This window comes from Canis lupus, chromosome 4 (assembly GCF_003254725.2).
Source record: "Canis lupus dingo isolate Sandy chromosome 4, ASM325472v2, whole genome shotgun sequence".
NCBI classification, from domain to species: domain Eukaryota; kingdom Metazoa; phylum Chordata; class Mammalia; order Carnivora; family Canidae; genus Canis; species Canis lupus.
This window is the reverse complement of record NC_064246.1, coordinates 5,959,926-5,985,852: the sequence shown is the minus strand read 5'-3', so window position 1 is coordinate 5,985,852 and position 25,927 is coordinate 5,959,926. Positions and strand designations below refer to the sequence as shown.

At 44.4% G+C, this 25,927-nt stretch overlaps 1 protein-coding gene and 1 long non-coding RNA gene across 4 annotated transcripts in view; one reads left to right on the top strand and one right to left on the bottom strand.

Annotated features, from left to right (window-relative positions):
• Positions 1-295: 295 nt before the first annotated feature.
• Positions 296-8,310, bottom strand: LOC112660769 (uncharacterized). 2 transcript variants are annotated; one of them, XR_003137199.3, is made up of 3 exons: positions 5,062-8,310; positions 3,553-3,758; positions 296-3,448 (listed from the first exon to the last, which is right to left on the bottom strand). It is a non-coding gene; the product is annotated as an uncharacterized LOC112660769 (long non-coding RNA). The 2 variants fall into 2 exon arrangements; XR_004814863.2 differs by having other exon boundaries at positions 296-3,758.
• The window catches only part of SLC35F3 (solute carrier family 35 member F3), a 389,956-nt gene continuing 368,424 nt past the window's right edge, over positions 4,396-25,927 (top strand). The window contains exons 1-2 of one of the 2 annotated variants that reach the window (XM_025448463.3): positions 4,396-4,546; positions 4,986-5,215. In XM_025448463.3, coding sequence (XP_025304248.3) covers positions 4,494-4,546; positions 4,986-5,215 — 283 coding nt within the window. In that variant the 5' untranslated portion in view covers positions 4,396-4,493. The remainder of the gene's footprint in view (positions 4,547-4,985; positions 5,216-25,927) is intronic. The other variant, XM_035714944.2, reaches the window with a different exon arrangement.

Here is a 25,927-nt window from a genome sequence, read left to right as displayed (position 1 = left end):
TCAAAGTTCACAAAACCTCAAGCATTGTTTACATGATTGGTTCTTGGTGTGCAAAGTGTGCAGAGGGTGTCCACCTGGGGATTTCAGTGAAATGAGAGAGTTCCCATGCCCACACTGAGAAATGATTCAGAGTCAGCATTTTTAAACAACTGTCTTGAGTGATTTTGACTTTAAGCGGTCCTCGGAGGATACTCTAGAAATACCAGTTGAAGTGTTTTTCATGGCAGTCCAAGACTGGCTTAAGATGAGATATTTCAGTTACTGGGAAAAAAGATTCGTCCCAAAGAAGAAGGGATTATTATTTTTTTAAAGATTTTTATTTATTCGTGAGAGAGAGAGAGAGAGAGACAGAGACAGAGACACAGGCAGAGGGAGAAGCAGGGAGCCTGACACGGGACTTGATCCCGGGTCTCCAGGATCACACCCTGGGCTGAAGGTGGTGCTAAACCACTGAGCCACCCGGGCTGCCCCAGAAGAAGGCATTAAAAAGAAAATATACACACATGCTCATGGAGAGAGAGAGAGAGACAGAGAGAGAGAGAGACAGAGAAACATGTTGTTCCTAATGCTTTCACAAAAGAAAGGTTAAAAATTATGTACAATTATGTGTACAGTTATGGAGGATGTTAAGTTTTTATTTATATACCTAGGTATTTCTTGTTGCTTTTTTTCTTACAATGGCTTTGTTACTTTTATGGTCATAACAGCCATAAAAATGTGTGTACGGTGAAAGTAATATTTTAGAAAATATTGTGATACTGGAAAGCTGCATAATTTTTAAATGAATAAACTTTTTTTTAGAGCAATTTTAGGTTCACAACAAAATTAAGGAAGAAATACAGAGTTCCCAAATCCCTGCCACCCCCACATACACACACAGCCTCCCCACCAGCATCAACATCCTGCATGATTGTAGTATGCTTGTTACATACATCATTAACCACTATAGTCCATAGTTCACACTAGGGTTCATTCTTGGTGTCGCACAATCTATAGATTTTGACAAATTATTATAATGATATTAAAATGGCATGTATCCACCATTATAATATCACTCATAGTTTCACTGACTTAAAAATCCACCCCCCAACTTGTGCACACTCATTCATCCCTCCCTTCCTACCACTACTCCCCTTACCAGGAACCCCTGGTGGCCACTGATCTTTCTACTGTCTCCGTAGCTGTCATTTGGTGGGAATCATATAGTATATCACCTTTTGGGTTGGCTTCTTTCACTTGACCATATACATGTAAGGTTCCTCCCTGTCTTTTCATGACTTGAAAGCTCATTAATGTACCTTTGTACAAATGTATCATACTGTTTGCCTATTGAAGGACATCTTTGTTGCTTCCATGTTTTGGCAATTATTAATAATGATGATTTTTTTGTGTGCAGGTTTTGTGTGGACATCTATTTTCAACCTAATTTACAAAAGCACCAAAGCATGAGTTTGCTGGAGTATATTTGGTTTTGTAAGTTTTGTAAGAAACTGCAAAACTTTTGCGTTTCCACCATCAGTGAACAGGAGAGTAGCCTATTGCTCCATATTCTCAACAGCATTTGATGGTGTCAGAGTTTTGGACTCTGTCCATTCTAGCAGGTGTGCCGTGGTATCTCACTCATTGTCTTAAATTGTAATTGCGTGATGACATATGTTGAGAATCTTTTCACAAGCTTATCGGCCATCTGTATATCATCTTGGGTGACATGTATGTTAAGATATTTTGCCAATTTTTAAATTGGGTTGTTCATTTTCATATTGTTGAGTTTTGAGTATTCTTATTTTGGATAATAGTCCTTTATCAGATATGGCTTTTGCAGATTCTCTGTCATTCTGTGAATTGTCATTTCATTCTCTTGACTATGTCTTTTGGAGAGCAGTTTGCAATTTTAATGAAGTCTAAATTATCAGCACTTTTTCATGGATCGTGCTTTTGATTTTGTGTTGAAAGTCTTCACCAGAGGTGCCTGGATGGCTCCGTTGGTTGAGTGTCTGCCTTCGGCTCAGGTCATGATCACAGCGTCCTGGGATGGAGCCCAGCATCCAGGTCCCTGCTCAGCGGGGAGTCTGCTTCTCCCCTTCCCTTTCCCTCAGCCCCTCCCCCCACTCCTGTTCTCTGTCACTCACTCTGCCCTCTCTCTCTCAAATAAATAAATATATAAATAAAATCTTAAAAAGTCATCACCAAACCAAAGGTTGTCTAGATGTTCTCTGATGTTATTTTCTAATAATTTTTATGTATTTTCAATTTATATTTAGGCTTCTGATCATAATTTTTCATCCAGATGTCCAGCTGCTTCAGCATCATTTGTTGAAACATTATCCATTCTCCATTAAATTGACTTTGCTCTTTTGTAAAAGATGACTTGCTTGCATTTATATGAGTCTGTTTCTGAGTTCTCTATGTTGTTCCACTTATCCCTCTGTCCATTCTTTCACCAATCCCACATGGTATCATTTACTGTTGCTTTATAGTAAGTCCTGAAGTTGGGTACTGTCAGCCCTCCAATTTTGTTCTTCACTACTTTGTTGGCTAATCTGGGTCTTTTGCTCAGATGAGAATTTGCCCAATTTAGAATCAGTTTGCTGATAACCACAAAATAACTTGCAGAGAGACTGGTTGGGATAACTTTGAATCAGTACATCAAGTTGGGAAGGACGGACATCTTAATATTGGGTATTCTTGCCAATGACCATGAGATATCTTGCATTTAGGTCTTCTTTGATTGTTTTCATCAGAGCTTTGCAATTTTCCTCATATGTATCTTGCACATATTATATTGATGCCTAAGTATTTCACTTCTGTGTGCTAAAGTCGGTGATATTATGTTTTAAATATTAAATTCCAATTGTTCATTGTTGGTATGTAGAAAGTAGATTGACTTTTGTACATTAATCTTGTATCAGACAAACTTGCTATAACCAAGGCTTGTTCCAGGTTAATTTTTGTTCAGTTGCTTTAAATTCTCTCCATAGATGATCATGTCACCTGTGAACAAAGACAGTTTTATTTCCTCCTTCCCAAAAGATACACTCTTTCATTCTCTTTTCTTACAGATTATATTAGTTGGACTTGCAGTCTATACTGAAAAGGAGTAGTGGGAAGAGACATCCTTGCCTTTCTCCTGATCTTACTCAGGAAGTTCCTTTCCGTGAAATCCGGTATTGGCTGTCGGCTTCTGTAGATGTCCTTTACTAATTTAGGGAAGTTCCCTTCTATTCCTAGTTTGCGGAGACACAACAGAATTTTAGTATAAAACATTATACAATAAATAGTGTGTACAATTGGATTCTGATTTTGCGAAAAATGTATTTTATACGGGTAAAAAAGAGTGGAAGGGAATACACTTATAATTCAAAGCAGTCATCTTTAGCTGGACGATGAGTATTTTCTTTACACGTTTCTTTATTTTTTAAAATTTCCCCCAATGAGCCTATGTTGTTTTCTGTAACAGAAAAATAAGAAAGTATTGAGGTGTTCTGGAGGGAATGGCTTGCGGACAGAAAAACGGATAGAGGCCAAGTAAAATGGAAATCTAAGGAGACAGACCTGATTTAGTGGTTGCGTCGTCATCGACGAGAAGGCAAGCCCTCTGAGGGCCGGGCCCCACTGAACTAGCCCCACAGCGCAATACTTCGTTTTCACCACCCGGGGCTCGGCTTGGCCGAGGAGACGCTACTTTTCATTTGGCATCTGTCTGGAGCAGCGTTTTCGTGCACACGGAACCAGGTTTCTGTTTCTGCAAGTAGTTTTGCCTATTGTTTTAGAACGAGAAGGAGCTAGAGGGAGAAAGTGATTGATGGAGCCGGGAGCAGAGTGACCCGACAAGTCGCGGGAGGGCGCGGGGAGGAGGAGGGGGAGGAGGGGGAGGAGGAGGAAGAGGGGGAGGAGGGGGGGAGGAGGGGGAGGAGGAGCAGCAGCAGCAGCAGCAGAAGCAGCAGAAGCAGCGCGCCCCGAGCCCGGGCCCGGAGCGCTGCCGCGGGGTCCCGAGCCCCGCGCACAGCCGGCAGCGCGAAGGGGGCAGCAGCGCCCCCGCCTGGCTGCGGCGCTCCGGGCCGAGCGCCTCCCGCCGCCCGGGTGCCTCGAGAGCGCACGCAGCTCTGGGCGCTCTCCCGGGGGCCGCGGCTCCCGCGCCCGCGTGTGCTGGGGCGGCGGCGGCGGCGGCGGCGACAGCGAGGGGCCCGGCCCGCCCCGCCCCGCCCCGGCCGCCGGCGGCTGCAGCGAGCGCCGCGGACCGGCTGGAGCCGGGGAGCCGGGAGCCGGGAGCCGGGGAGCCGCCGCGCCCGCGTCGCGCCGCCTGCCGCGGGGGAGGCGCTCGGGGCCGGCGCTGCGGGCGCGCACGGGCGGCGGGGGGCGGCGGGGGGCGGCGGGGGGCGGCGGGGGGCGGGCAGCGCGCCCACCTCGCCGGGGCCGCGGCTGCGGGCGGCTCGGGCCCGCGCGGCCCCTCCGCCTCAAGTCTGGGGGCGCCCGGAGCCAGGCTGCCGCTGCCCATGGGGATCCGAGAGTTTCCCGGCGGCGCGCCCAGGGGCAAAAGCATCGCCGCGTGAGTAGCGCCCGGGTTCGGGGGCGCGGCGGGCGGGCGGCGGGCGGCGGGCGGCCTGGGGCCCGGGCAGGGGCGGCGCGCGGCGGAGCTGCTCGGGAAGTTTCGGGCGTCCCCTCCGTCGCCCCGATCGGCGCTGCCCCGAGGCTCCCGGGGCCGCGAGCGGGACACGGGACCCGACGCCGAGGCTGCCGGGGTCGCCGCGGTGAGTGGCCCGCGGCGGGCGGGGCGGGGCGGGGCGGGGAGCGGAGGGGAGCGGAGGGGAGCGGAGGGGAGGGCGCCGGCCCTGCGGCGGCACCTGCCCTGCGGCCGCACCTGCCCTGCGGCGGCACCTGCCCTGCGGCCGCACCCGCCCTGCGGCGCCCTGGCTCGCCCTGGAATCTGCCCCTCACCGGCACCCCCTTCTCTCCCTCCCCGCCCACCTGCCCGCGCGCGGCCTCAGTGGCATGAGGAGGTCACCGGACGTCAGCCCCCGGAGACTGTCGGACATCAGCCCCCAGCTCCGGCAGCTCAAGTACCTGGTGGTGGACGAGGCCATCAAGGAGGATCTGAAATGGTCGCGCTCCGTGGAGGACCTCAGCAGCGGGCCGCTGGGGCTCACGTCCATCGAGGAGCGGATCCTGCGCATCACCGGCTACTACGGCTACCAGCCCTGGGCAGCGAGCTACAAAAGTAAGATCCCACGTCCGCCTCGTCTCCCCCGCCCTCCGTCGGGGCGGCCGCCCTGCCCGCAGACACAGAACCAGCTTTGCAACTTCTAGGGGAGCCCGGAAGCGGAGTTCTCCAGGACCTTTGGGAATCTCCGATCCGTTCTCTCACGCGCCTCCCCTTCCCACACAGGCCCCTCTGCTCTAATCCCCTCGCTCCTCAGGTGTCGCGGTGGGGAGACAGACTGGAAGCTCTGTGTCCCCTGCACTGTGCCCCCCCCCCCCCCATCCGAAGTGTTATCGCCCCGGGTGGGGCTCAGCTGGCTCAGAGACTGCAGACTGCGGGCCTGGATTTTAACTCTTCCCGTTGTCTCCTGGCCCTGATGATAGGGGAGGATTCTGGGGCCTTGATGTTAAACCCCTTGGCTCCCTTTGCCTCCTGTCTTTATCTGTCCTTGGTGTAGAGGTTCTGTCTGGATCATTCTAGATAATGGCATGTGGTCCCTGAGAGATAAACGGTTGGTGCCAGGTGGAGCAGCTGAAACTTTTCTCTGCCAGTGGGCCCCAGCTGATGGCTTTGGCAGTGCTGGGATCGGTTGTACAGATCGTACCTGTGCCGGCAGGGCTGATTGGATGGGCATTTGTTTCTCTCACTTGGAAGGAAGAAGTTGGCCACAACCAACTCCAGGTACCTTTAACTGTAAAACCGTAATTCTTAGGTGGCCCCATCCCTGTCGTCTGGCATAGCAGAAACATTGCCGTTTACCACCCCAGTGAAGAAAGGAGTATTGCCTCGTTCCATGTGTAGTAAAGACTAACAGCTTAATGATTTTGAGACGTTTTCCCCCTTCGTTGCTTGAAATTGAAACAGTTTATTGGCCCTTAGGAAAAAAAAAAAGTCAGGCTTTTGTGAATTAGTCGTATTCAGCTCTAAAAATATGTCTCATTTTCTCCAAAACCCTTGATTCCAAGCCAGAGGTCAGCTGTATGCTAGCAATTAGCTGGTTACTTTTAAGGTATTTGCAGGTATAGGATTTTAATGTTTTGTTTTCATGCCATTACTTGTTTTTAAGGGACTGTGGTGATTTTATTTAACTCTATAAACCTTTAAAAGGTTATCTGTGTCTCCTCTCATCTCTTCTGCTGCTAAAATTGTAGCTAATAAATTGGCTTTGGATCCCAGAAGGAACACAAGGGACCAAGTTCTCTTTTCAGCAGAATACTGGGCATAGAATGAAACAGTACAAAAATAATGCAAACCCATTGGAAACCATTTCTCTTATAGGTGAAGATAGGACAGCTCCTTTTTCTGCTTGCTGAATTTCTCTCACAAATTTCCTAGATTTCTTAGTTCCATTCTTTGCTTTCTTAACAAGTATTACTTAGACGATGGTGTAAATTACAGCCTTCGTGGAATCATCTAGTCCCTAAAATCAGCAAAAATTTATCATTGTAATTTTATTTGCGACCTAGCCCCATGTGCTTTGTAGAAATTTCACCAGGGATTGTGACTTTGCAGGGAGGCAGGGAGCCACAGCAGTGATGACTGTGTTTGGTACAAGCACACTTCATAATTAAGACAGGAGACAGGCCATATGGAAAATGAGTTTCTTGTACCACCAGTAGATTCTTAAATATCCTCTCTCTGAAGCTTCGTTGTTGAAGGAATAATGTTAATATTAACAGACAAGGCTACAGAGATCATTGTGATTGAGTAAAGTCAGCTCACTCCCCTCTTTCTTATTCCTATGAAGATTCTTCTTTATTCCAGTGTAGCTCCTTTTTTCTAAAATGCTTTAGGTGACAACTGACATTTTGATGAATTAATTAGATTTTAAGTTTAAATTTAGAGAAGCTAATGTTTTATTAATATAGTCAAAGACATTTTAGGGCTGTCCTTTGGCTGTTTGCTATTTCTGTCAGAGCAGAAAGAAAAGAGGCTTGTCTATATGTTAGTATCAGTTCTTCTGTTGTTGGTTACTAATCATACTGAGCAAGCTGGGAGACATGATGATTTCAGAATAAATATTATTCTTATGGTCTGCAGAGCAGGCTGTGGGCTGCTGCACGCCTAATCCTTGGTTTTATTAGGTCACCTTTCGACCATTTTTCAAAGTGGCTTTTCTGTGTCTCTACTGAAGGAGACGCCAGTGAGGATTTCTATTTGACAGGTGCAAGTGAGCTCCCTTGGTAGCAGCAAACATTACTAGAATAACCATGTATTCATTCTTCATTTTTGGTCTTTATTTTGGGTGGCTAAGGTAAATGAGGTAATTGTCAATGGTGCAGAAATGACCTTTGCTCAGTAATTCCTACCCAATCAATGAGATGAACAAGTTTCCAGCCAGACAAGGGACTTATTGTAAGGAATTGTTGGAAAAAAAAAAAAAAAAAAACTCCTAAAGGCCACTGGGTCTGAGAGGGTTGGTGTGCGTGGAGCAGTCAGCCGAGAATTAAAGTAGAAACCAGCAAGCCGGAGGGGTCAAGCTGTTCTCTTATCAGTGGTTTAAGTCCTCCAAACTCCACATTCCATGTTTCAGAACCACACTGCTGGGCAGTATTCTTGGGGGATTTCTTGGATTCCTAGCTGTGAGTGGATCCAGAGCCCAAAGAACAGGTGGTCCACAGCAGTTGCTTAGTAAATGTTTGTTGAGTGAGTGAGTGAGTGAGTGAGTGAATACTGTCTGAGATACTGACCTCCAGGAGAGAGAACTAGACTAGACCAGAATTCCTGATGGCATGCTTTGGTTTTGCCCAGGGTTTCCCAAGCTTGACGCTATTGACATTTTGTACTGAATAATTCTTTATCCGTGGGGGCTGTCCTGTGCATTGTAGGGAGCAAAGCAGTGTCCCTGGCCTCTGGCACTCCAGGGCCAGTCCCCCTGCATTGCGACAATGGAAAATGTTTCCAGACAACACCACGCGTCCCTTGGGAGTGTACCTTTAGATAAGAAACCCTGGTAACCCAATGCCAAATGTATGCTCCAAGTGAACTCTTCTGTTGACCAGTAGTGCCAGCTTGAAAAGCCTGCCTTCCGGATTCCTGACCTCCTGTCTTCCTTCCTCCTGGACCACTTCTTAGGTTTTTGTGATGGGCTTGGTTAGAATAAACAACCTTCTGAAAGAGCCTGTTGCCTTTTCAGCTGACATGATTTGGTACCCATTCACCAGATATTGATACCCTGTAGAAAGTACTTTCAAATTCAAAACAATGTGCATAGGTGCATGGTGTCTCTCAATGGCTTCCTTTCCCCTCCCATCTTGTATAACTGTGGGAGAGAAATGACCAACTGGAGTATCCTCTGCTGCCCCCTTGTTTTCTCCTCTTTCTGGTGTAGACCACTTAGGGAGGAGTGGGGAACAAAAATCAGGAATAAACCATCAGTATAATGGTAGCTGGACCTGACACAATGGGGACCAGTGGCATTTTGGCAGAGAGATGATTGAAGTAACCTACTTTACGGATCCCAGATGGAGACTCTTATGCAGGATGAAGGGCATTTATAAATGCTTATTTTCACTTACTCCTTATTTTCATTTACTCATTTAACAAACTTTTCTGGAGCACTTACTAAATGCCAGAATACAGTGATCAGTGATGAGAGAGGAGACTCACTGCACAGATGTGCACAGATGTGCCTTTGTCAAGAAGCATAGACCCAACAAATGCATGCATCTAAGAAATGGATACACTGTTTACAGTTAGCAGGGATGTACTTTTTAAAAGATTTCCCTATGGGTGGATTCAAGTAGTGAGTTCTTGAATATTTTTCTAGTAAAGCAACTTTTTAGGAATAAGTTAGTCAGGGGTGTGTGATCATGTTTATTGCTTAAAATGAGGTACAACTGTCTTTTGAGCAGATTTATTAATATCACATGGTGCTGGCACGTCCAGATAAAGATGATTTTATTTTTTGGAAACAATGCTGATGGGTTTAGTTTTAAGTCATTTGTAGAGAGGAGGGTGGGCTAGTCCCAAATGACCCCCCCTTCCATGTCTAGCCCGCTCCGGCCTGCAGTTGGCAAGTTGAGCCAAAGTTGGGCACACGGGAATTACTGAGCAAAACCATCCATCTAGTGGGGTGGAGGTTTTATAGTGCAAGCTGGGAAAGAGGTCACCAAATAAGTCTCCTGGTAATGACGCAGTCTCATGTTTTGGGATCCTCCAGGTTGAAAATGTCAGAAAGGGTTTGTGAGGTAAGAGGAAGTAGCTGGTGGAGAAAAACCATCTTTCTACTCTGTGTGCTATTTCAGCCAGAACCTGTGAGTATAGGTTGCTGACGTTACCAGCAAGAACTGGAACGGTGGCTCATAGTATAATTGAACTCATGGTGAGCAACTTCTTTTAGGTCCTCCCAAAATAGTAAAGGTCAGGTCAGCAATTCAGAAATGACCCACTTGTAAGAGATTTATAATTTGGTTGTAAACGTTTATCCTAGATTGGGAGCCTGGCATATTGAAATACTAGATCGAAAAGATTTTTAAAGGAAAGGAAAAGTTGGAGGTGGCAGGGGTGGGTTGCAGTGAGCAGCGAGCATAAATAACATTTTCTCACGTTTCAGAGAGTCCAGTTTATTCCTGAATACGAATATGTGTTAACAATGTAGTAAATGGTTTTCTGAGATTCGGAAGAATTAAAGAGCAGAACTGTTATCTTTTAGGGAAACGCAGTGCTCCCCACTATGATTCAGTCATAGATGGGGGAGTTGTATTAACCCTTTGCATCTGGTTGTGAAGGGCACATGGTTCATGTTCTCACCTCCAGGGAAGCAGAGCCAGAGCAAGGAGATTTGTCATTGTTCTTCAGAAATCTCTCCTGGTTCTATTTGCAGGGCACTCAATCTAAAACATCAGTAGTGAACATTTGTCCATTCCTTAAGCAGCTGAAAAAATTCAGGTTAGTTGAGTTAAAAAATTAATAAACATGTGGATGAGCCATTGGGCTCTGATAAGCATTTTTACCCAGTGTCGATAAGGCTGCTCATTTGAATTGTAGCCCTGAGTGCAGGCAGGGCAGCCTCAATATCCCATGTTCTTGGGAGAAGCAGATGAAATGGATTTCAGGCAGCTGCCTTCATATCCTGGCTTTATCCCTTTGGAGCCCTGTCACTGCTGGCAAGTCACTTACCTCTGTGAGCCTCTCTTTTCTTGTCTATAAAATGGAGGAATGATAATGTCACCATTCTTGAAGGGTTGTATGAGGAGTAAATGAAATAATGTATATACAGCATTTGGCCCTTTGCCTGGCATATTAAATAATCCTCTATTTTCATTTATTCATTCGCCAAACTTTTTGAGCACTTAGCGTGTGTGCTGGAATCTAGAGAGAGGTGACATAGTCCTCACCCCTGGGTCTTCCAGACTAGAGGGAGAGAGTGAAACCTGAAGCTAGCTGACACAAGATGAAGACAGGCTTAGGAGTACTTTGAGAGTCCTTTCTCACAGTGGGGAGTGTGGTTCAGTAGCTGGAGGGGGAATAAGCCACAGGAAATGGATAGAGGGGAAGTTTGCCTTCCATGCAGATGAGTGGCATATGCACAGAAATGTGCAGGCACCACCCCTGGAAGGTAATACGGCTTGGCTGTAGCCACTTGTGAGTGCCAAAGATGAAATTGGTCTGCTAGCAGAAACTGACTCCAGTGCATTATGCTCCATTCATGTGATGTGTGTCATCAGGAGGGCCACTGATGCCTGTCCCCTTACCCACTCAGTTCCCAGGCTAAGTGTCACTTCTTCCAGGGAGCCTGACCATCTCAATCTGGTGAAGTATTCTTGCCAGGGGCTCCACAGTGCTGCCCCTTCATATACGTGTTGTCATGGCTGGTTCAGGCGTGTGGCAGAAACTGACAGATGGTGAGCCCTGTGGGGGCAGGGCTCATGGCTGCATCTCTAGTCCTCAGTGTGGCTCTTGGTACCTAGACTGACTCCAGTCCCCAATAACAGAGTATCTTTGGCACCTAAAGCAGTAAATGTTTGCTAAATGTATCAATGGAAGGTCTCGTACACACATATACACACACACGGCTGATATATATATCTACATTTCTGTGCTGTGGGGTATTCCAGAATTATCCTGAATAGAGCACTTCTGATTGCATTTCTCTGTCAAGAAATGAGCCTTCCATTGCTCACCGTCCTGGCTCTTCACCTTGACTCAGCTGAAAACACTGACAAGCAGTCTCACTCCTCTGGCTTACGTTAGCCAACGTCCTCTCAGCATGTTTAGTATAGTTTTGATAAGCTCATGTTAAAAAATGATATGGAAAAATGAACAGAGCCCAGGGAAGAAGAGAAATGGATCAGTGGGAATTGAAAATGTGTTCTAAAGGCAAGAGTCAATTTTCAGGGGAGGGAGAGGTGAAACAGGCCCATAACATATCTTTATGAGAACAGTTGGAGTTGACACCTTTGGGAACAGTCTTCCTAGCTCTCCATGGTGCCCTTCACTGTCTGGCACCACATCCTGTGGGTGGGCTCTTAGCAGCCAGACTTGTATCACCTGCGTCCTGGGCACCACGGATTAGATTGGCATGGACTCTTGACACATACTGACTCAATCAGTGTTTCCCTCTTGGAATTCCACCTTAAAATCTGAAGGTTATAGTCTAGTTTAGGGTGGTCTTTCAAGTGGAGGAGATGCTATGAAGGGTCTCTTTTGGCTTCTGTGTGGATGGCAGGCAGAGAAGGCTGATCTACATAGAAGAGTCAGGCAGGTGTGCAGAGTGACCCAGAGGGACCTGTGGTGATTTTCAGGACTCCCTGCTGGGTGCTCTTTCCCTCTTAGGTCAGGGTCGTGATGCAGCTCATTCTCTGAGCTCCAGGAGACACCACTGTGGTAAATAGCCCCTCGTGCTAAGTGAACATAAGCTGAGTTTTGTTCCCTGAAACTGCAGACTCCCATCTGAATAATATTTCTGAGCGACTTCTAGTCAGGCCCATACTAAAGAATTTTCCGTTGGATATACATATCAAAGAATTTTCCATTAGAAATAAGAAATCATGTCCTGACTGCTGAGATAAAAAAGATTATGGAGCCTCCGCCACTGGAGAGCTTCAGAAAGAGGCACTCAGTAACCTCAGCTGGATTGTTTACTTATCCTGTGTTAAGGGGATGGAGAAGATTTGTTTTTTGATTTTTTTTTACATGATGTCTTTTAGTTCAATGGTAAGTGTGCATTGATCAATAGAGTAATAGACCAGTTTTGTTTCCTTACCTTATTGCTGAGCCTAGAAAGGAGCTTGTCCAATTAGGAACATGGTAAATTCTTTCCGTTACTGACAGTGACAAGACCTTGAACAGTTGCCTAGGACATGGGCACACACTTTTATGTAGCTTGAGGTAGCCTTAACTTATGACAGCATTAGGAATTATAGGGAATAAATTGCTCCTCTCAGGTGATTTGCAGTGTGGAAGAGAGGCTATTTTGAACTCCTGAGACCGAGAGATTCAACGGAACTTCTCAGAGCACTGTTCAAGTTTTGACAAATGTTTTCTGTGACATTCAAATTTTCTGCCTGTCAGGCTGCTATGTATCATCTACCATACGTGACTAGCTAAGAATCTATTAGGAAATTATTTTTATCTTTTTTCATCATCTACTTTGCAACAGCGTTGTATAATAAAAATTTGGGTATGTCCTCAAAGCTTTATCCACAAGGGTGAGAAGAGAGATGATTTTTTTTTTTTTTTAGATTTTATTTATTTATTCATAGAGACAGAGAGGCAGAGGGAGAAGCAGGCTCCATGCAGGGAGCCCGATGCGGGACTCGATCCCGGGTCTCCAGGATCACACCCCAGGCCGCAGGCGGCACCAAACTGCTGCACCACCGGGGCTGCCCAAGAGAGATGATTCTTGATGGACTTTGCTTCCTTATTTTTCTTCTTAGAAAATTGAGTCTGCTCAGGTTCAATGAATGTATATTAAGATGTCCTCTTCTTAAAAAAATGAATATAATTACAATGCGAGGTACAAAACACTTGGGTTTTCTGCAATGTTCTCATGCCATGTGCATGTGGGAGTTGAAGAAACACTATTCATTGAGCAATGCATTACACCAGAGTGCAGTACCTAGGAAGGACTCGAAATCCCTACCTCTGTACATTTCGTTTTAAAGAAGAAAATAGTTTGAAGACTATTTAAATGCTATAATCCAGAGCAGCAGATTTCAAGGGCTCATCCAAACTCTTTGACTTTAAGTCAGCATTTTGCTTTATTAAATATTTAACATGCAAAAGCTTTTATGTGTTTATCTGATTTTATGTGGTGCGTATGTTTTCAGTTATGTGTAAATAAAATTATGGAATTAGAATTTGTTCTAGAAAACATTAGGAAGACTTGGTACTGGTGTCTCTGTAATTGTGCTTGTTGTCTCTGTAACCTGCCTTGTATCTTGGGATTCTCTCGGATGATATTGAGGACTTTCAGTGTGGTGGCTGAAAGGTGGAGGAAGGGTCACTTTCAAACTAGACCCCACTGCCACCTACTCCCTCCTGAGATGCCCATGGACCGGGCAGAGGCTTCAGAAAACCGCTGCATAGGATTTCAAACACTGCTCACAAAGGCATTTATTTGTGAATGGTTTGCAAACAGATCAAACAATTGAACTCACCGTGAATATGTATCTATCCACCCCCCACCCCTAGCCCAACCCCCCATCCACCCGGTCCTGCATCCATTCACTCATTCGGACATCAGATAGTTCACTGCTTCTAAAGGGCAGCAAATATATACATATCTCTAACATAAACATAAATGGGTGGTGTAGTTACAGTTTTCTGGAAAATTATACAGTGGGGAGATAAGATAGACACTTACCAATCTGTAAAGTCCCATACTCTCCTTGTCTTTGGGCCATCTTACTACATGCGTCTTTTTGGTGTTTCCCTAACCTTAATAACCCATACCCTAAGTGCCTTGGGGTATTTGGGATCAGTATTGAGCAGCCTTACACTAAGCTCTGTATTATATACATGATATTGCACGAGAAATGCACGAGGCACGAGAAATGGTTCATAACAGGGTAGTGAGCCACAGTGAACTTCTTTTTCTGTCCTTTTGGAAGCTTGAGCTCTGCAGCCATAATCAGAGTTCTTCTATTTCATTTATTTGATGTATCCCAGCCAGTCAATGCTTTTTTTCCCCTCTTTCATGAAATCATGCAACAACCAAGATTTTTTTAACAGGGTTGATGAGATTAAGCCACTAACCCGGTACATTTCTCCCTTAATGCTGTATGCTTCAGGCATTCTGGTTCTTTCCAGCGCTGAAGTAAGCTGGCCTGAGACCTGAGACATTCTTCTTCCTCTGAGTAGGGGCCAAGCAGAGAAACAGGGGCCTGGAATTCAGAAGAGTTGGGATTACTGTCCAGCTCTCTCTGCTCATTCCATCTGTGTCATTTGTCCAGTACCTGCAGGAGAAAATTCCTGTGTCCACAGAAATTCTTTTCTACAACTTCTTCCCCTGGCTCTTTAGCTTAAAAGTCACAGCACTCTCGCATTCATGTAGCTGTGAAGGGAGTGATGTTTCTAATGGCCGGCTCTACTTTTATACACTAAGAAAAATCCGAATGTCCTGATTACCGTGACTGTTATTGTACGTGACCGCAAGGATGGTGAAGATCTGGAGTTCTGCTCAGCGGCTTCTTGAGCTATTGGTTCCCTCCTCTCATGTGGATGAATCTAAGATTCAGGGATGCACGATGCACTTAGATTGTTGGAGGACATCGTGTGCTCCCTTCTCTCCCCCTGTCTGGCTTGCCTGTCTTTGACACTCACTTTTTCTTTATGCTGAGCACGCGAGGTCTGAGCACCAACAGAAGGCTGTGTGTCTTTGGAACTGCTAATCCCTGATGGTCAGCAGGTGGCCCAAGGTTACTCCAATCGATGCCTGGGGTCCTAGATTTCTCTACTGCTTTTTGGTTGATGTGGCTCCTGCAGGTGAGGGAGGTGACTTAAGCAGCTAGGGCCCTTGGCCGCCTGGAATCTAACCTGAAGCCAGGATGTGACAAGATAATAGTTATCTCGTAGTGGCTTGGCTGTCTTGTCTCCAGGCTGGCAGCAGTGCCCTGGGACTGCCTTGTTTTTTATCTATAGGTGTCTGTATTGCTTTTGGGGGAAAGACCATATAACAAAACAAAACAAAAAAAAGACACACTAATTTTCCATTGCTTTACATGCAACTTCTCTGTAGAGTGCTTTACTTCTGACATTTCTGGTCACCAAATATATAGTAGGTTTTTCCATAGGAAACAATCCTGCAGAACCAGCTAGATATCTGGCAGTTTAACTCAATTCTAATGTTATATGCATGGAGACAGCATTGGATTCCACAGGCCAAGGGCTCCATCCTGCGAAACTGTACCCACCTCAGAAACCAGTCACAAGTCCAGGTTGTCACTGGTGCTTCTAACCTCCTGACTGTGATTTGGAGGTTCCCCCAACTCCCTTCTCAGGTTTAATTAACTTGCTACAGTGGCTCCTAGAAGTCAGGAAAGGAGTTACTTATGAGATTATCAGTTAATCTTAAGAGGGTGTAGCTTAGGAGCAGCCCAGTGGAAAGATGCAGAGGGCAGGGCAGGTGGGAAGGGGCACAGAGCTCCCCTACCCTCTCTGGGTGCAGCACCATCCCAGCACCTCCATGTGCCTGCCAGCCTGGAAGCTCTCCAAACTCCCTCCTCCAGGGTGATCGTGGAGGCCCAAGACAGAGGCGCGAGCGGTGAAATCATTGGCCATTGGTGCTTGGTTCAACATCTATCCCCTTTATTTGCCCTGGAGGGGCAAGGACTCAAAGTTCCAACCCCCTCCTCACATTTGGTTGGTCCCCTGGCAACCAGCCCCCATCCTGAGGAGTTCCAGAAGTCACCTCATTAACATAAACTCAGAGTGGCCCAGAGGGGCTTCTCAAGAATGAATGAACAGCAGAAGAGACTCATTTCACCTTTACTGTTCCTATCACTTAGGAAATTCCAAGGGTCTCAGGAGCTCTGTGCCAGAAATGGCAATAAAAACCAAATATATATATCTTTTGTTTTTTTAATCCCAGTGTAGTTAACATACAGTGTTAGTTTTAGAACTACAGTATAGTGATCAACAGGTCTATACTTTTATTCAGTGCACTGTACTCTCAACCCTTGTCCCTATTTCCCCCATCCCCCATTCCTACCTCTCTGGTAACTATCAGTTCTGTATAGTTAAGAATCTGGTTTTTGGGACACCTGGGTAGCTCAGTGGTTGAGCGTCTGCCTTTGGCTCAGGCTTCTCACAGGGAGCCTGCTTCTCCCTCTGCCTATGTATCTGCCTCTCTCTCCATGTCTCGCATGAATAAATAAATAAATTCTTTAAAAAGTCTGTTTTTTTGGTGTGTTATATGTTTCTTTTTTTTTTTAATTTTTTTTATTTATTTGTGATAGTCACAGAGAGAGAGAGAATGAGGCAGAGACACAGGCAGAGGGAGAAGCAGGCTCCATGCACCGGGAGCCTGACGTGGGATTCGATCCCGGGTCTCCAGGATCGCGCCCTGGGCCAAAGGCAGGCGCCAAACCGCTGCGCCACCCAGGGATCCCCTGTTTCTTATTTTAAGTCACAGTACCACAGATAGATATAAATAATTTTAGAGACACTAGGGAAAATTTGAATGTCTGTTGTTTATAAATTATTTTATGGACTATTATTTTTCTTGAGCTTCATATTAGTGTGGCTATGCAGGGGAATGTCCTTATTCTTAGGAGACACTGAGGTATTTAGGGGCACCTAGGTGGCTCAGTAAGTGAAGCATCTGACTCTTGATTTCAGCTCAGGTCATGATCTCCCGGTTGTGGGATCAAGCCCCATGTCATACTTTGCACTCAGCAGAGTCTGCTTCTCTCCCTCTCTTTCTGCCTCCCCCCCCCCCCCCCGCCACACACATTGTTGCTCTCTAAATAAATAAATAAAATAAAATAAAACAAAACATACTGTGGTATTGAGGCGTAAAGTATCATTATGTCTATAATATACTTTCAAGTAGTTCAACGAAAGCAAGGGTAGGCAGGCAGATGCAATGACAGGTGACTGAAATGTGGCAAAATTTTAATATTTGGTGAAGCTAAGTGATAGGTATATGTGTGTTCATTTTACTGTCTTCTCAACCTTTCTGTAAACACGAACATTTTCAAAGTAAAAGATGTCATTGTTCCAGCCAGTGGCATAGCACAGGCCAGGCCTCAAAGGATTGGGTTAGACTCACATCAGAATCAGAATTTAGCCAGAAAGTAGGGAGGATTCTCTGAACTTGGCCAGGTCATCTCAGAGAAGGTGAAGGTTCAAAGGCAGCTTCCAGGCACACTCAGCATTCAGAACCACCTTCCAGATTGTACCCAGCCTAAGTGTTAGGGTCTGAATGTTCATGTCCGCCCTCCCCAGCCTCACATGTGGAAATCCTAACCCCTAGTGGGAGGGCAAAGGGAGATGTGGGGCCATCGGGAGGTGATTAGTTCATGAAGCAGAGCACTCAAGAATGGGAGAAGTGCCTTTATGAGAAGAAGACAGAGAGCTAGCTCACTCTCTTTGTACCGTGTGAGGATATGAGAGCCCTCAGAAGGGCTCTCCTCGGGGCCCAGCCACACTGGCACCTGATCTCAGACTTATGGCCTCCAGACTGTGAGAAATACATTTGTGTTGTTTATAAGCCACTCGATCTGTGGTAGCCTATTACAGCAGCCCAAAAAAGTTAAGGCACAAAGGCTGTGTTTGCTTTGGTTTCCCTCTGCCACCTCCAGCTGCGTCACGGTCCCTCACATGTGCTCATCATCTGGTTATGTTTATGAAAAAGAATGTGGTGGTGGTTTTGTGGGTGTATACCCATCTCCACACTTATCAGGTGGCATACATTAATGAAATGTGTATAGAATTTTCTATGTCACTCATACCTTAATAAAGTGGTTTTTAATTAAAAAAAAAAGACGTGTTCTTTGCTATGTGGGATGTGTTTCAGGTTTCTGAATTCTTTTGATGAAGGAAACCTACTTTTTCCAGATACTTAGATTTCTAGCCCATTTCTCTAAATGCTTTAGCTTTGTACCCTATAAAATAAAAACATACTCGAATCCGGGGACAACTGGCCTTTGAGAGTGGATGGGTAGCATTGCATCTGAGTTTGCAAAACAGGCTGTTTTCAAAGGATTCATTGGCCTGTAGGGCAGACTGTGTTTCCAGAGCTGAGTCTGGCAAGACTCAAGAATGCTGGCATCTCATCTCTGGTTATATCTTATTCCTCTCTGGACCAACTCTCATTTATGCTTGAGCACTTTGTCTTTCCTCTTGGCTCACAAGGATTAGGGTGAGGCCATAGAGAGAAGGCCTTTTTTTTTTTTTTTTTTTTTTTTTTTGACAGATGATCCCAAGGATATTGTTCTTTCAGCTGCTACCTGGAGAAGGATGCTCTGGTGGCAAGAGCAAGAGAGAGAGTTAGTTTCCTGGTTTCCATGGCTCCGCATGCACACTACAGATGATTAAGAATTGCCATTTGCCATTCTTGGCAGAACTCATCTTGTAGGATCCCTAGGAAGGCATCATTATTGCTTTTAGTAGCTTGAGAAATGAAAGCACAGACTAATGAACAGACCACACAGGGATAATACTACTTTTAGGGTCTGAATGTTCATGTCTTCAAGGTGAACACACGAGTTTCAGAGGCCATCTGATAAGTTACAAGGGTTTCTGTGTTCAGAAAGAGATCTGTTCCTTGAGAACAGGGAAAAGGGAGACCCTTTTTGGAATTTGCAATGGAATAGAGAAAGCCCAGATGCTACAGTGTGTGGAGAAAGTATTTATCACACTGGGAGTGGGAATAATTGATTGGTTTCAGAATAAGGTATGTGCAAGGTCAGAGAAAGGGTATGGAGCAAAAGGCAAGAGTGGGGTTTTGAATCTCAGACCATACTTGTGAGAAGAAGCACATGTGCTAAAACCAAGGAAGGAGAGATGACAGCTACTTTGTAGAGGAGCTGTGAACATTTTGTAGTTGTCCCAGATGAATATTAGCACTCACATCTGTTGGATACGTGCCCTGGGATGGAATTTCAGGGCTGCATAGACAGGAAACTGACTTTAGACCTTCTCTGTCCCTTGCCAGCCTCAGTGAAACAGTGGGAGGCCCAAATGGCAAAGAACTGCAGGTGGCCTTTAATAGTTGAGGGCAGTATCCAGCCAACAGCCAGCAAAAAACTGAGCTCTCAGCCCTACAACCACTAGAAAGTGAATGCTTCCAGCAGCCATGCTGGTGGAAAAGCACATCCTTCTCTAGTTGAACCCCTAGATGAGAGCTGGTCCCGTTAGCATCTTGCTTTCAGCCTCTTGTACAGAGACAGTAAAGAATAGGCTGATAAGCAGTCTATCACAAGGGTAAAGAAACAGAACCAGACAAGAGGATACATCTGGATTCTGGCGTTGGCTCTTCTATTTCCTAACCGGGGTATCATTGACCAGGTCCCTTATCCAGCCTGGCTATCCCTTACTTCTTATGTTCAATGAAGGGATTTGGCAAGATTACATCCTCAGTCCCTACCAGCATAACATTTTGAGGAGTCTAAGATTTCTCTCCAACAGCTGAGGAACTCATGTATTCCCAAATGAATGTTTATAGAGGTTAAAAAAAAAATTAGGAGGCTAACCAGATTTGTGTCCTATCTAGAAAATTAGCCCAGTCTGAATCACCTCTGCAGTATGTAGTGGTGTAGTGGACAAAGCCTATGTAACTCCACTCTGATACTAAGTCCCCGGAAAGGGAAACACATGGATTAGAGAGCTCTTTTGATTCCACCCCTCATTTTCTTATTTCATTTGGTACACTGACCAAAAATATACTGACTAAATCTTCTTTGATTATGTTGAACACTAAAACATGGTATATGTGGTGTTTGCATTTCAAAGCTCTGAAAAACAAGAGAATAATAACCTAGGTTTCTAGTGAAATCCTTGAAGAATATGAGGATTACTTTTGGGCCATAAGAGCACCTGTCTTTGGGTTACATCTTTCACAGATAGAAGGAATGGCCTGGAGACTTACCACGGGTTTTGTTGTTCCCATAAGATGATTACAAGGCTTTGAATAAGTTCCCTGAGAAAGAAATTGCACCACTGTTGTAGCCACTTGAAATCTCAGTGGGTCTTTATGGTGAGCAGCTTTGTGGAGGTGTTTTCCATAGAAGACTCTGGCATGAAGCTGTTCTTGGAGGGGAGAGTAGAAATGGAAAAAGTTTGAAAGGCTGTTGACAGAACCAGCTTTGGGGAGCTGCCCCTTTGAGAACAATTGATAAAGGAAGCTCCGGCACCCCCTGATCTGGAGAGCTTTATCCGACCACGGGCAGATCCTAATGCACAGAGTTGTCCCTGGGAGCATCTTAACAAGTGTTGAACTGAGAAGGACTCAGCCCTTCTTCTGTGCTTTGCAGCAGGACTTAACTTTGAAATCTTGGGGCAAAGTTAGCTATGATTATCTTTCAATTTTCTCTCTCACTGTAAATAAGGTATTACAGTTTTCCACCCAGGAAGCTCTGGATGTTAGAAGGCTGGCATTGGGACTATAGAACAATTCATTCATTGTATCATTATGTGCTTCTTATCCCAACATACTATATGATTCCATCTATATAAAGTTCGAAAATTAGCACAATTGATCTGTGGTGATTAAAGTCAGAAGAGTGGTTACATGTAGGGTGTGTGGGCTGGGAAGGGTCACGAGGGAGCATTCTTCCTGGGATGGTGGAAATATTCTTTTTTTTAATTTAATTTAATTTTATTTATTTATTTATTTATTTATTTATTTATTTTATTTTTTTGGTGGAAATATTCTCTATGGTAGTTTGGATGGCAGGGCCTATGCATGTCAAAAGGTGTGCATGCATATAAAAAGTCACCAAGTACTTTGCTGTACCTTATATATACCTCAATTTAAAAATCTTTGTATAAAAAGTGGTTGTTGGGGAGAGAGACTCCTCCATAGAGAGACATTGGTCCCTGGATGAATCAGGTTATTTATGGAGGATGATGACCATCTAGGACCCGTGGAAATCACAACTTAAAATTAGCACTATGGTTCCTTTGTAGTCCTTGTTGCTGTTCATTGAAATCCTGAATAGCTGGGTAGGTAACTTTTACACATAGTCCCATCTATTTTAGACATCTAGATGTTTGTAAAGAGAAGTGTATCTCATTTCCCTTTTTTGTAGAAATGCTGCCTCCTCTTTTTGCATATTCAATTCACTGATTTACCTACTGCTTTACTGCACTGGAAGTTCTGAAGAAGGTATGCTTAAAGAAAAGCATAGGTTTTGGCTGTTTACATAATAAGGACACTGAGACCATAGTAAAAATAAAAGGGATATTGTGTATGACCTTCTCTCTGTACCATTCCTTGCCATTTTATTTCTACTTACTAGTTTTCTTCCAGATGATAGAGGACGTACAAGAATGGTAAAGCACAGTTGGCCAGCTTAGAATTTCTGTCCATTTTTAAAAGATTTTATTCATTTATTCATGAGAGACACAGAGAGAGGGGCAGAGACACAGGCAGAGGGAGAAGAGGAATGCTGGACTCGATCCCAGGACCCTGGGATCATGCCCTGAGCCAAAGGCAGACACTCAACCACTGAGCCACCCAGGTGCTCCAGTTCTGTCCATGTTAATTTTGAATTTTTATGAAGGAAGTGGCCCAAACTAAAGTTGGAGTGTTTCTCCTTATTTAAATTCCCATGCTTTCACTAATTCCAAATAGTCCAACTTATTCTTGGCCTTAATGTTGAATACCATCATCTCTGTGACTTTTAGTCTTCAGATGATTGCCGGTGCGAAGTAGAAGTTCATTTGAAAAAATATAGTCTATCAGCCTGTGATATTTAAATTAAAAAATTACAAAGTAAATTCAGTACTTACAACCACACTTTTCACATAAGAGGGGTAGAGCAAAAGATTTGTTTCCCAAACCTAGGGACTGGGAAGTATTCTAATCTGAGGACTCTAAAACAGGAGACAGCATGCCAGAGACCAGGAGTAGGAAAGGGGAAGAGGAGCTAAGAAGGGGTGGGGCCAGCCTGGAGGGAATGGTGTCCTGGGTACGGTGGGGGTCCAACCACATTTAGAAACCACATAGAGATCATCTGTGGTTTTGATACTATTCATTCCTTTCATCCTACTCCATTGGAACAAATGGTCTCGAGTTCAGCATAAAGTGCTTTATTCCCTTGGAACGTGATTGTGTAAGCCATTCACTTCCTTCACATGCTGCCGAGAAAGGTGATACAGGGCATTCCGCTAAGTGAGTTCAGGTATGTCCAGGCTATTAAATGGGTGCATATTTTATCTTTCAAATTAAAAGTGGTCTCTGCCCATATGAGCTTCCCTGAGTGAGATTTCAAAGCAAAGTGAATGGCCCAGGGACCAATGTCTCATTCCCAATTTTCTAAGACATTTTTGCTGCTTGTGTTTCCATTATATCTGCTACTAGATCTTTTCTGTGCTCTTAAGTTCCTTATTCCCTTATTCCAATTTTAATTTTTTTTTGAGAGAGAGAAAGAGAGAAAGGGGGAGGGGCCACTGGAGAGGGAGAGAGAGAATCTTAAGCAGGTTCCATGCCCAGCACAGAGCCCGATGTGGGGCTCAATCCCTCGATCCTGAGATCATGACCTGAGTTGAAAATCAAGAGTCAGGTGCTCAACTGACTGAGCCACCCAGGTACCCCACGTTTTTTATTCCTAAAAGAAGTCTTCACAAACCCACTTATGTATTCCAGAACATTTCCCTAATAATAACTAGTCAGCTAAATGGGTTGTATTGGTGAATTGTATAATCCATATGCATTTAATTTGCTTTAAAAGAAAACTACCCTTAGACAAGAAAATAAATTCTTACTTGAAATATTTTAATGAACTATTTTTAAAATATATTCTCATTGGAGTAAATATGCATAATGAAACGAATATAAGTTGTAAGTATGCAATTTGATGAATTTTTACAGAGTGTATATACTCATGTTTCCTGTATCCAGATCATGAAATAGAATATTACAGGCATGTAGACTATTTATTTTTGCCACCCATATAGGAGCTCTGCCCACTTAATTTTAAAATGCTCCACTCTGATGCAAAAGTAGCTAGCTTCCTACAGAGGCAAAAGCCATTTCAATGAAAATCTAGCTGTGTCCTGTCCTTTTAAAGGAAACTGTATCTGCACAGATATTTTGTTGCAATGATCCAGGTATCTTTCTTGCATCCTAATGAGAAAGTCATGTGAAAAATGGGATCACATCATGCCTCTTAGAAACTTTATGTTTACCTCATAATTTTCATGTCCATTTGAAAGAACTGTATTCCAGAAAGATCTCTGCTGCAATGCCCATCTATTTATGCATGTTTGTCTATCTGTTTTACTAGATGCCTTAACATTTAATCATAGTTATGTTAAAGTTCCTGTCTTTAAAGAACTGATGTCTGGTAGTCTTGGCATATGATTCTATTGATTGTTTTGTTTCATGACAAGGGGTAGGGGTTTCCCTTGCCTTTTTGTGTGTCTCATAATATCCTATTGGCTACTGGATATAGCATGTACACAGAGTAGACTGTTATATATTACTCATGCCCATGGGCACACATCTTTTTGTCAGGCCATTAGTGTGGGAGGTTGAGTCAATTTAGCTGAGTTTGGGTTTTCTTGGGTTTTCCATTTTAACCCTCCTTCAGCAGCAGTGGATCTTTACCTGCATTGTGGGGGCAAGGTGATTTTCTATTTTACCAACAGAATGAGCTGCCTTTGCTCCTATTTCTACACCAGAGGCAATAGATTTTTTCCCCTATGGCTCTGGGATAAAAGAGTTTGCTGCCCAATGGCTTAAGACTTTTGCTTTGTAGGAGGGCAGGGTTGAGGAAGTGGACAGGGTGCTATGCCTGTCTCCTAGCAGCCCCATCACGTGCCACAAGTCTATGCTACCCTGAATGGCTCTTGATGTCTCTGGCCATGCCCCCAGTCCTCCTAGTGAGCTAGTTGGTGGAGGCTCAGTGTAAGAGCTTGTGAGTGGGTGCAAACTCCCTCTGTGTCTGAGACTGTTAACTCTTGCAAATTGGCATACTAGTTTACACTTTGCCTTTAAGAATTCATTAAAAACAGCTGATTTCTTCTTACCCACTGGGATGGAAGCCTCCTCTTTCTTCCCTGTTCTGCTAAAGGTAAGACAGATGGTGTGTTTCATCCCCACTTGTCACTCTTTGGAATTCAGTTTGTCTTTGCCCTGTGACCTCTGCTTTCTGATAGGCTCAATAAATATTATAATTTTTAGATTTTCTAGCTCTTCCTCATTGTTTGAGTAGAGTAAAATTTTCTTGAATCTTCCTACATGCTAGCTTCGTTTTAAGTTCTAAATTAATATTAATTATGTATTTATTTTTGGTGTTGGTAAATATTACCAACTTACCAAGAGGTAGGAGTTTCTTAGTATTACTATTTATGGAAATCCTTCCTTCTTAGTTGCTGTGGCTTCCTTGGAGTCCCAGGTTGGCCTAGTGAAGACAAAAGCTACCTGTCTCAAGAAACATTATTGATCTTTAGATAATTATATGTAAAAAGGAAGCAAAGTGACATTGCTGAATGTCTTATAGTCCATGCCTGTCATTATAAAAACCCACGTCTCAGCACAGGAGAGCAGGAGGTGAGCGAGCAGGTGGTTCTTCCCCTGTTGGGTCCCATCCAGTGTCGCTGTCTTCTTATAGACTCTGGCATTTTTGTAATAACCATACCTGCCACTTAGCATTTAATAGTCTCTACCCCTTCTCCCATCAACTCCCATGAGTCCAGTGGTTTATAATGTTTGGCACCAGATACGTTCACTACATCAAAACAAGACATTCTATCACCCCAAGTTTCATAGAAAAAGGAAAAATAAAGAACCCCACCTTAATATAGTAAGCGGTAGGGAAAAGCCGTAAATGAATTCGTATGCCACTCACGTGAGGACCCAGCCTTAGAAAAGGAGATGAGGGTGTTTTAGAAAGTGGCATCTTCAATAAAGGCTTTAGCCAGGCTATAGAAAGTAGCTGAATGCAAACTAAATGATGAAGAGGGTTTAGGATACCCATTCTATTTAAAATTCAAGATGTGATATACCTTTTTGATTTAAAAAAGGATAAGCAGAAAATCGTTTAAGACTGTCTGTATATCTTTGCTCCTGCCAAGTTAGCAGTAAAGACACTCACAGCCCATCTGATCAGCTCTTTGTCTATGCTTTCCCACTATTGTGAAGTTTAAGGCTTTTTTCCCCTACAAATTGGAAGACATCAGTTATTTTATGGTCACACCAAAGTGTCCTGTTACAGTAGTCTGATGCTTTGGAAGAGCAGGTTTGAGATTCTCTCATGTAGGTGAAGAGCTTTTGGCATGGTTGGCAAAGGGAAGTGATGGAGTCACATCTTCATTTGGGAAAATCTATCCAGAAAAAGAATGGAGGCTGAAAGCATCACCTGGTTTGGAAGCTACATCCTGTTGTGTAGGCAAGAAGAAAGGAAGGTGATGAGTTAGGCCAGGTGAAAGGGCAAGCAGAAGGCAGGCTAGAGGGGAACACAGTGAGGGGTAGAAGTGATGGAGTTTGAGGTTGATGGCTCATATGGTGGGTGCAGGAGAGGGCTGGGAAGGGGATGATATTCACATTCTGACACGGCCACTGGTTGTGGCCATTGGCCACAGAGACCAGCATTCATCAATTATCTGGAAGTAGTT